The sequence below is a fragment of the Desmodus rotundus genome, chromosome 1, assembly GCF_022682495.2.
Source record: "Desmodus rotundus isolate HL8 chromosome 1, HLdesRot8A.1, whole genome shotgun sequence".
NCBI lineage: Eukaryota > Metazoa > Chordata > Mammalia > Chiroptera > Phyllostomidae > Desmodus > Desmodus rotundus.
Window position 1 is genome coordinate 31,642,840 of NC_071387.1, and position 12,132 is coordinate 31,654,971.

At 38.5% G+C, this 12,132-nt stretch overlaps 1 protein-coding gene across 1 annotated transcript in view; it reads right to left on the reverse strand.

Moving 5' to 3' along the window:
* Positions 1-12,132, reverse strand: part of LOC112304394 (phospholipid-transporting ATPase FetA) — a 65,618-nt gene that overhangs the window by 22,568 nt on the left and 30,918 nt on the right. The window contains exons 10-12 of the mRNA XM_053922910.1: positions 10,998-11,194; positions 8,664-8,872; positions 6,137-6,180 (exon numbers count right to left, since the gene is read on the reverse strand). Coding sequence (XP_053778885.1) covers positions 6,137-6,180; positions 8,664-8,872; positions 10,998-11,194 — 450 coding nt within the window. The remainder of the gene's footprint in view (positions 1-6,136; positions 6,181-8,663; positions 8,873-10,997; positions 11,195-12,132) is intronic.

Genomic DNA, 12,132 nt, shown 5'->3' on the forward strand with positions numbered 1-12,132 from the left:
GGGACAAGAGAGCTTAAGAAAAAGTAGAGTTAAAGTGTTAAAATCTGCAGAGAAGTTGGGTAAGGACTTCATAACAAGGTAGTCATTTAGTGAACTTGGCTAGGATAGTTTCAGTGGACATGATAGGACAGAGTCTGATTACACAGAGTAGGTTGAAAATGAATTAAAGTTGAGGAGTAGGAGATTGCTGTAATTGCCTGTTCGTTTATATTACTCCTCCTCTATTCTGCCAACTGTTTGAAGTTAGAGAACACGTCTTATTCTTGTTCAAACCTTTAGCACTTTCTCAGAGTCTGACATGTGGTTGATATTCAATAAATATTTTTGAATGACTGAAGGAGACAGATATGACTAGAGGGTAATGCAGAATGAAGGAAAAGTTCTAAGTATTTTTAAAAATATGAATAAAAATAAAATATAATTTTTTAATTAATTAATTAATTATTCAGTTACAATTGTCTGCATTTTCTCCCCATCCCTCCACCCCACCCCAGCCAGTCCCACCTCCTTCCCCCACCTCCACCCTCCCCCTTGATTTTGTCCTTGTGTCCTTTATAGTAGCTCCTATAGACTCCTCTCCCCACTATCCCCTCCCCACTCTCCTCTGGCTATTGTTACAATGTTCTTAATTTCAATGTCTCACAAAAAATTATGATACATTTACACAATGGAATTCTACACAGCATAGAGAAAGAAGGAGCTTATACCCTTTGCAATGGCATGGATGGAACTGGAGAGCATTATGCTAAGTGAAATAAGCCAGGCGGTGAGGGACAAATACCATATGATCTCACCTTTAACTGGAACATTATCAACAAAAGAAAAGAGCAAACAAAATATAACCAGAGACATTGAAAATATAAAAATTTATTAGTAGTAGCTACCTCTGCTTAATAGGCTAAGGGTTATTCTAAATCATTTATTTAAATTTAGATTAATTCTTAATATTTTTTAGAGCAGTCTTAAGTTTATAGAAAAACTGATCAGAAAGTACAGAGTTCCCATGTATTCCTGCTCTCCTTTCTACTTCAAATTTCCCCCAGTAACATCTTGCTTTAGTGTGTGGTACATGTGTTACAATGGTGAACAAATACTGGTCCACTATTATTATTATGAACTAAAGTCCACAGTTTACATTAGGGTTCACTCTGTGCACACAGTTCTATGGGTTTTGACAAACGCATAATGTAATGAATCCACCATAATGGTGTCACACAGAATAGTTTCACTGCCCTAAAATTCCCTGTGCTTGCTCCACTGTTTTATCCTTCTCTTCACCCCTCCCCAAACTCCTGGCGACCACTGGTCTTTTTACTGTCTTTATAGTTATACCTTTTCCAGAATGTCATATAGGAACCATACAGTATGTAGCCTTTTCAGAGTGGCTTCTTTCACTAAGCAATATGCATTTAAAGTTCTTTCTTTTTTTTTTTTTTTTTTGGTGGTGGTGGTTTGATAGCTCTTTAAAAAAAAAAAATCCTCACCCGAGGACATGTTCATTGATAAGAGAGAGAGAGAGAGATGTGAGAGAGAAAAAAACTGATTGACTGCCTCTCATTTGTACCCTGACAAGGGATTGAACCCGCAACCCAGGAACATGTCCTGACCAGGAATCAAACCTTCAACCTTTTGGTGTATGAGACGATGCTACAACCAACTAAGCCACCTGGCCAGGGAGATAGTTCATTTTTTATTGCTGAATAATATTCCATCGCATGGCTGCAGTACGCATTTATTAAAGTAAGAAAAGGGTTGAATGGAGTGGAAAGAATCATTAGGGAGTCTGTTTCAGATATTAATAAAGAGGGAATACAAGATTGACTGAGGTTCCATAAGAAGTAGGAAGGGTAGAATCAGAATATATTAAGAGATTAGTATTAAAAGAAAAAGTGATACTTCTTTTTGGGACCAAAGAAAAAGAGGTAAACGTAGGTTCTGATGTATATATAGAAAAAGATGTTTAGTTGATAGTTTGGATTTTTCTCAGAAAAGTAGAAGGTGGTATCATCTGCTGCATATTGGGGAGAGAAAAATATGTGGTATAAGGCCTGAGAGCAGTGAATTTTGGAATAGTTTAAATGGACAATTAAGAACTAAACTGATCACAAATAGGTAAAAATTATCCAATGGCAACCAAGCCCAGAAGAGGTGGAGTCTCTGAATTTGTAATGGCTTGTGATTGCCACAAAGTGCTTGGCACTCTACATTAGAAACAGAGAAGAGAAGATGGCTTGAATAATTCAAGGTTGAGATTTGTTGGGTGATTAAAGGGGGAAAAAGAGGGCTACTAAGGTATTTAGGATGCTTATGGTTTTAAGTACAGATTGGAGCAAGATAGGAAAGAAAGTAAAGTCACAAGGGATTGACCGACTAGAGAAAAAGGAGAGCTGAGGCTTTTTAAAATCTTCCTGAGAGAAGAAAGGAGGAATACCAGGAGTCAAACACCAGGAGCGCTGGAGGAATAAGGTTTGTGATTAGAGAACATTACAAGGGAGTTTACAGTTTCGGGGTAGTACAATTCTTGATGGTGCAACATGGAAATTGTGGATATAGACTTTTTTGAGTCCAAGGAGTCAACTGAGAGACAGATGCTTTCAGATATCTGGAAGCATCTGTGGTGATGGATCATCCATAAAGAAGCCAATACTACCCAAGATTACAGCAGGGATTGGGTAGAGAGGGAAAATGTTTTCATAGTTTAAAATTCCTCAGTGATTTTATCATAAATGGGTGCTGTATCTTATCGAGTGCTTTTTCCGCATCTATTGATATGATAATTTTTGTCTTTCCTTTTTTGTGATGTATTGCACTTATTGATTTGCGAATATTGTACCATCTGTGCATCCCTGAGGTGAATCCCACTTGATGATGATCTTCGCCACAGAATGGATGGAACTGGAGAGCATTATGCTAAGTGAAATAAGCCAGGCGGTGAAAGACAAATACCATATGATCTCACCTGTAAGTGGAACCTAATCAACAAAACAAACAAGAAGCAAAATAGAACCAGAGACATTAAAATAAAGAACAAAGTGACAGTCACTAGAGAGGAGGGGGGAGGGGGATAATGGGGGAAAATAGGGGAAGGGCCATCAAGGAACATGTATAAAGGACACATGGACAAAGCCAAAGGGGGTAGGTTTGAGGGTGGGAGGAGGGATGAGTGAAAGAGAGGGGGCATGGAGTGGGGGCGGGGAATGGAGACAACTGCACTTGAACAACAATAAAAAATTATTTTAAAAAAACTGTAAAAAGAAATTCCTCAGTGAATGAGGCAAAGAAGTCACACAATTTGTAGGTGTCAATGACAAGAGGAGTTAAGAGAATAGCCAGAAGTCACATGTATCACAGGAAGAACGATTATATGAGGGAGAAAAGAGAAGTGGTTTAAAAGTGGTGCAGTATAATGAAAACCTTACCTTCAGGCTTTTGGTATACGCAGTATAAGAGATGGAGGGAAAGTCATGTTTCAATCAAGGCAGGGAGAAGAAAGTATTTTTTTTTAAGATTTTATTTATTAATTTTCAGAAAAAGGGAAAGGGAAGGAGGAAGAGAGGGAGAGAAACATCAATATGAGAGAGACATCAATCAGTTGCCTCTTGCACATCCCTAAATGGGGACCTGGCCCACAACCCAGGCATGAGCCCTGACAGAGAATTGAACCAGCAACCCTTCAGATCACAGGCCAGTGCTCAATCCACTGAGCCACACCAGCCAGGGCAAAAGTATTTTCATGAAGGGATGGAGTTGTAGTTAAATTTGTTTACAAGAGAACAAAGATGCTCAGAGATGATCAAGTGGAAAATGTGCTACAGTCAATCAGTAGTGGAAAGAGGAGGAAGAGGCAAGGGCAACAATTTACTCCCTAGAAGTATAACTTTGTTGATATACCCAAGGTCACTAGCAGTCTTCCTGGAGGAGGATTTAAGGCAAAACACTGGTTTTATTTCCCCTCCCAATCTCTTTGGATGGATATAGGGCAGCAGTTTTCAACCTTTTCATCTCATGGCACACATAAATTAATCACTAAAATTCTGCGGAACACCAAAACTTATATTTTTTGCCAGTCTGACAAAAATAGGTATAATTTTGATTGATTTACAAAAAAAATAATAGTAATTACCTACTCTTTTTGCTCTAAAGTGACTTTGTAAAATATCAGGTGACTACACTTGTACATAAGGATTTCTGGTGGCAAAAAATAATGAATCAGATGCAATATTATTATGTAATGTGACCGAGAAGCTGTAACTGTATTGTATGACCTATATATTTACGGTTCAAGACAGGGCACTCACCTGGATGGCAATTGCTGTGTTGGTTGTTGTCATTTTGTAATTTGACAGTCTAAGGGAAAGATGTTAGTGCCTCTGACTCAACTGTCAGATATTGCATGTTTTAAAATTTTTTGCAGCAGGCTGGTTGAAAATCATTGATATAGGGGTGAGGCAGGAGTTGAGAGCTTGAGTTAGCCAAGTGCTACATCAATCAAATGGCTAATGGCTTGGAATTGGTTCCAGTAGGAAAGGGATGAGTGAGGAGTATCCATAACAGAGGAAACCCTATGAAGGGATACTTAAAATCATATCCATGAACAAAAGCAGAGATCGATCCAACACTGAATAGTAAAAATGGCCAGCTAGAGATAGGAAGAATAAGTAGGGAGATATTTTTATAATTGTGTAGGTTAGGACAACTGAATATGCCCCAAATCCTGAAGCCATAAAGAAAAAAGACTGATAGATTTGATTACATAAATGAAAAACTTTTACACAGAAAAAAAAAATAAACAAAAGCCAAAAGACAAAAATGGGAAACAAAATTGGAATATGGCAGGCAAGGGAAGAGTTGTTAGTTTTACTATATAAAAACACTTTTAAACAAGAAAAAATGGCAAAGACTGTGAACAGGCAGTTCACAAAATAAGTATAAATGGGTAATGAAGTGATTGGGAAGGGGAAGGAAAATAAACACATAAAAATGACTCAACCTGATTAGTAATCAAAGAAAGGTAAATTAAATGAGATATCATTTTTTACTAATTAAATTTCTAAAGATTAAAACATTGTTAATATCTAGTACTGACAAAGATGTGGGAAAAAAGGAATTCTCATATATTTTTGGTGGGATTACACATTGATGCAATCTATCTGGAGGGCAATATGGTAATATAATATTGAATGCATTAAAAATGTGGCTACCCTTTGACCAACCAACTTCACTTCTAAGACTTTATTCTAAGGAAATAATTATCAGAAGAGGAGACAAAAATGTATGTACCAGGGTGTTTGCCACAGGCTATTTATAAAAGCAGGAGAAAATGGAATAAAGATAGGGCTTGGTTAATTAAGGTATATCAATACAATTGGATACTACACTCATTCAAAGTGATGATGCAGACTTTAGTTTACTGACATGGAAAGAGTTCCACGGTATAGTGTCAAGTGAATGAAAAGAGGCTGAAAATAGCATATATGCTGTGATTCTTTCCTCCCTCCCTCCTTTTCTCTCTTTCTTATCTATCAACCAATCAAATCTAGATGTATATTTGGGTGAATACATACACATGAAAAGCATATTTTACATTGGTTATCGAAATGGGATTGAGTGATTTTAACTTTTTTCTTTATACATTTCCCTACTGTTTGGATTTTTTAATAGTGAGCATAGATAGATGATGATGATGATGATGATGATGATAACCTCACTTGAGGATATGGTTTTTGATTTTAGAGAGAGAGGAATAGAGGGAGACAGAAACATATGTGAGAGAGAAACGTTGATCAGTTGCCTGCCGTATGCACCCCAACCAGGGATCGAACACACAACCTAGCTATATGCTGTGACCAGGAATCGAATCTGCTACCTTTTGGTGCATGGGATGGTACGCCAACCAACTAAGTCACACAGCCAGGGCAGATTGTATTTTAAACAGAAAAAAACCCCAATAAAACTATTTTCATTTTAAAACACAAACCCAAATCTCATCAACATAGGTCATTTATATAATGCTTTCTAATACTACAGGGTCAATACAAGTTTTAATATTTTAGGGACTAAGGGAGTCCCGACTTGTGTTAAAGATGCCACTTACTCAGCTCCCACACGGGCTCCACGGGGAGCTGCGCCCACTCACCTCGGAGATGTCCACCCTCTGTCCGTTCTCGTCATAGACAGCACCTGTTGGTAAGTAAACAGAGCAGAGACTTGACAAGGTTTTAAAGAAAGGTTTAACATTTTTTTATTGTGGTAAAATATATAAAACAAAATTTGCCATTTTAAACATTTTTAGTGTACAATCAAGTGGCATAAATTACATTCACAATGTTGTGTAATCATCATCATTATACTTCCAAAACTTTTCTGCATCCTAAACAGAAATACGGCATTGCTCCCTATTGCCAGCCCCTGATAACCTCTAATGTACTTTCTGCCTCTATAAATTTGCCTATTCTAGATATTGCATATAAATAGAATCATAGAATATTTCCTTTTGTGTCTGGCTTCTTTATTTTTTTTACAGCACAACATTTTTTAATATTTAGAATTAGCTAGCTGGACTCAGTTGTTGTTGGCAACATCCAAAGCATCAGAATCTAGAGCCAGTCGAACGAATGCCTTCTTCTCCCTGTCAGGCCTGATCAGGGTGTTGACCTTGGCCACGTCAATATTGTAGAGCTTCTTCTCAGACTGTTTGATCTGGTGCTTGTTGGCCTTGACATCCACAATGAACACAAGTGCATCGCTGCCTTCTTTCTTCTTCATGGCTGACTTGGTGGTCGGGGGGAACTTGATGATGGCATAGCGCTCAAGCTTGTTTCTCCTGGGGGGGGGCTCTTCCGAGGATATTGAGGCTGCCCTCGGAGCCATGGCGTCTTTGGCTACCGGAATATGGGTGGTATATGGATCTTCTTCTTTTCTTTTTGTGGCTGTGGATGCCTTTTAGCACAGCTGTCTTTGCCTTCAAAGCCATTGCTTTGGCTTTGGCTTTGGCATTGGCTTTGGGAGGGGCAGAGGCTTCCTTTTTTTGCTTTGGGCTTATTTCATTTAGCATAATGTTTTCAAGATCATCCATGTTGTAACATGTGTCAGAACTTCATTACTTTTTATGACTGAATATTCCATTGTACGGGTATATCACAATTTGTTTACCATTCATATGTTGATGCACACATGGGTTATTTCTACTATTAGGTTATTGTGCATAGCACTGCAGTTACCACTAGATATATCTATCATTTGAATCCTGTCTGCAATTTTTTGGGGGGTATATACTTAGGAGTGGAATTCCTGGGTTATATAGTAATTTAAAGGAGGGTTTTAAAAGGCTTATTTCTTTTGATTCTATCATCACAGACTTGCACTCAGGCCATTTAGCCCTCAGTGCTATAGTAAGTTCCAGGCCCTAAGCCAGTGATAAGAAGAAGGTATCTGCTTAGGTCCCAACTCTTCTCCCTTAAGTGTGAGTGAGGCGAGACTGGAAGCTAGTCACTGGATCTATGAGAAACTTCTTACCTCAGGAAGCCCTCCAATCAGAAAAGTTACCTAGAAGAGATGTGAAAATAGGGCTAGAATGTTTAAGATTCTAGGTCAGTGGATAGTACAGACAGAATGGGGGTGGAAGGCAGTCTGAGGCCAAGCACAGAAATACTCATGACCCTTTTCAACCTTACCCAGTATATGGTAAGGTCTAGCAATAAGCCAGAGAATAAGACCCCAAATCAATTCATCCAAAAATAAGCTTTCAGAGTTTATACATATGAAACCTTGTTTGGCAGGGATAATTGGAAACATTGGAGTGCTCTGGCTTTTTTTTAAATTTAAAATATTTTTTTAAATATATTTATTGATTATGCTATTACAGTTGTCCCATTCCCCCCCCCACTCCACTCCATCCTGCCCACCCCCTCCCTCCCACATTCCCCCTCTATAGTTCATGTCCATGGGTCATACTTATAAGTTCTTTGGCTTCTACATAAAATTTAAAATCTTAAATTATTTTAAAATCGAGGTGAAATTCACAGGGGCATTTAGTGCATTCACAGTGTTGCACAGCTACCACATCTCTCTAGTTTTAAAGCTCTTTCATCATCCCAGGAAAACATCCCATGTGCTCTAGCTTTTTAGATGTGATCGTCTTCTTCTGCTAGTTAGTGCACCAGACATGAATACTCACGCACATTAGGACACTATCACAAAAACAAGTTTAGGAATAAGACAGGAAATAAATGAGGAATTGGGCATGGGAGACACTGAGCAAACTCTTGACTACACTTTGGTGGCTTCTCCCAAGATGTTGATTGGTGGGAGGGAGAATCAGGAAATTAGCAGCTTCAGTAACATGCTGGTTGCTCCACCTGATTTAATATGAGAGTGAACTGACATTCCTAAGATGTTAGAAATTCCTTGAGGTCAGAGATTAAGTTTGTATATGTTGGTATGTCCAATGTCTTACACAATGGATTGCATCTACAAGGTACTAAATAAATACTTTTTGAATAGAGCTGAATGGGATAAGTGCTCTATGCTTAGTGAACAGAGGCGGCTATGATAATAAGGCAAATGTGAATTTCAGAGGCATATAGACTTAGAACTTGATTAGTCTTGAAAACAAACTGCAAAGTAGTTCTCAGGAGTCAGGGAAAGCAGGAAGACATGCATACCATATAATGTCCCATTAATAGAACACTTGTTGAAAATCATGATGTTCTGAGTCAGGGTTCCTGTTTTGTCGGAGAACACGTATTTGACCTGGCCAAGCTCCTCATTAAGGGTGGTGGTGCGAGCCTGTGCTGGTGTGTTCTTTAGGGCATAAAACATCTTCTGATCCCAGTTGATATACCAACTGTTGCCCAATCTTATTATCTCAACACTAAGGAGAAAGCAAGAAAAGAAGGGTCCTGGGTCAGAGCAGGACAAACAAATACATTATCCTGGTTTCCTTACCAGCGCTGTGGTAGGTCAGGGCGGACACCTGAAAATCCTATCAGAGTGTCGTCCTTGGGAACTTACAATCAACCAGTCTTGGATCATAGCACCCCTGCATCAGCCAACCCACTGTACTTCTGACTGTGACCAATATCGCAAAGGGCATTGCCATCTGGATCCAGATATACTCGATCACTTTTGCTGGGGCATTTCCCCTTTCACTCTTTCTTCTTCCAAAACATATCTAGGAGAAGTCACAAATTTTGAACTTCTGCAGTAATGCAAGGCAGAATTAAGAGCTAATAAAAGGCTGCCTATGCTTAATTAGACAATTATTGCTGCTATCATGTAAATTCATTGGTGGGGGAGAGAGAGCTTCTTTGTATCAGAAGAAGGGAAAGATCAGTGAAAATCAGAAAAGCTTACAGGAGCTGACCCTCTGATAAATTTCGGGGCAGAGACAGCCTACCTGTGCGGTAGCTTCTCCCCCTAATAGCCTCCTCTTCATTTCATCTGACTTTTTCTCCCCTGTTGCCTTTGTCACATTCCTCTTCTCTTCCAAATAACATGCCTTATAGATGCTTCCTGGTTAACAAGCATCTTCATTTGAAAACGGTGGAGACTTTTAAGGGACCTTTTTCCCATTATCATTCATTTGTGCAGAACATGTGTTAGTTTAGATCGCTTCACTAGTAACCCCTGAGACAGCTGCATTGAGCAACATGGATTTTTTCTTTGAGTTGAGGGAGGAGGTGCTCAGGCCCACATTTTTGACTCTTACTTGTGACCTCCCTTCCTTCACTGTACCAGCCACAATAGCAACCGCTCTAAACAGAATCATTTAGTCACAGTAATTCTTTCCTCAGAAAGATCTTTGTTGCTTTCAGGATAAAATCCAAACTCCTTGGCTTTACATGAAGGCTGTCCTGGATCTGATCCTAAACTACCATCTAACATCTTAGTCTAGACTATTCACTGTTCTACGTCCAGATAAAGCTTTAAAAACACCTTTAGACCTTTGCACATGCTGATCTTTCTGCTTGCAATATTCTTTTCTTATTTTCTGCTTGGTGAATTCTACTCTTTTCTCAATTATGAGTTTGATTATTACCTTTTTCTGTAAACACCTAAGGCTTTTCAGGCAGAACTAATCCATTCCTTTTCAAGGCTCCCATAGCATTCACATACATATTTCTATTACATAATTTTTTACATTGTACCATAATTATTTATTGAGTATCTGTTTCCATGGCTATGTTGTAAGCTTATTTAAGAGAAAGGGTTATCTTACTCATGTTTCTTTCTCTAGCACCTAATATAGTGCTTGCAACATAGTAATTGCTCAACAAATATTTGTTAAATTTTTAAGATCACTTAGTTAGGTAGGGTGCTTTTCAGATTGGAATACCACCGTACAGGGTTTAGGAAACCTGGAAAAAAGGATGCAAAAATGTGTTTGGGGTGTGTGTATGTGAGATGGAATGTTGAAATACATAAAGGGGATCAGAGTAAAGTAAAGACATATTTTACTCATTTCAATATCTGTCCCAGGTGCTCATGAAAAGCGGGAAGGAAACATTCTTCTTCTTCCCTTCTCCAACTTTTAGGAACCAGAACACAGGTCACAATTACACCTACCTACCATTTTCTCCATTGTTTCTATGGGAAAATGCATTCTGAGTCCTGATTTACAAATGAATGTTTGGACTCTAATTGATAAAGTAGGGGCTGCCTGGCTTATGCTTCAACATCACAAAGTTTGTGTGTATTTTTTCTAATTATTTCATGTGCTTGTATGTCTTAGTCACTTACATTATAAGCTATTTGAGGACAGGGACAATTTTCTTTTTGTCCGTATGGTATCTAACACAGTGATCTGGATATGGAAACATTTATGCAATCTATAGATATTTCTCAGCATGTTTTGTACACCAGGCACTGTGGAAAGTAGTAGGTTAAAGAGCACTCAGTCCATGCTTTCTAAAAGTTCACTCTCTAGTTGGGGAATGAATCGTGAATTATGAAGTCAGCTCCTCCACCTGTAACCCAAAGTGATCAAAGGGGCCTACCTGACATAGAGTGAGATAGGCACCATGGTGTTGAGGATAATGAAGTAGGACCAGAATGTGAAGATGGCAGAGACAACTGATGAGGAGACATATTCTTTCCATGGCAGAAAACTCTGGAAGTAGTAGCCTTTCTTTCTCTCCCAAATGCCATGCCCAATTGCTAGGATAAAACACATGCTTCCTAAGAACAGAAAAATCTAGGAATAATAAAAAAAAAAAGAATTAACATCAAGGCATACACTATTTCAGTTCTGCCTTTTGGAGCCTTATCTCTCAAAAAGCTTCTCTTTCTTCTTGAAGGGTGAGGGGGCCTGGCGGGGCTGTACTTTATAGGCTCCAGGCAGTAGCACACAGGACAGGAAAGAAAGCCCAGCGGGAGATATTCCTGGGATTTTAAAGGGATATGCTAATAACTAAAATCTATTAAATATTAAGTTCCAGGAACTGTGCGAAGTACTTTACATATATTATTTAATTTAATATTTCTAATGCCCCTCTTTTAATAATAGATGAGGAACTTGATAAAGAGTGGAAAAGTATTTGGCCTAAAGTCATTTAGCTACTAATGAGGTGAGCCAGGTTTGAACCAGTTTTAGAATCTAACCTCTTAATCACTCCATTATTGAAGTGAGGTGCAGCTTTAAAAAAGTCTAAAATGTGTGGTATTGGCGTAGAAACTGGGGATGGGTGGGTGGTAAGAAACTGATAGAAAAGGCTGAAAACATGGCAATCACATTAGCAGTAAAGATTTTGGTAAAACTTGAAGACAGACCATATGTCTCCTGAGCCTATATAGCTCTAAGGGTGGTGGCTGGAAAGAATGAAACTATTTGTGTTGACTGCCTTTGACAAGGTATTAAAAGAAAAAGTTGAACTAGGAAAATTGGCCAATTTATAGCAGAAATGAAAAGGAATATGGAGAAATTTGGGTTGTCAGAGGACTGAAAAAGCCTATTGCTTTTAGAAACTAAAGAGGAAGAGATACAATTAAGAACTTAAACGTACAAGGCCCAATAAGTCTTTCCAACTGAATTCTGCCTGGAGGCAAAATTGAGATTAAAGATGATACCTTCTTACCCAAGATTATTGCTCCAGATGACCGCAATTTTCTTGCCATTAAGTTGAGAGAGAAGGT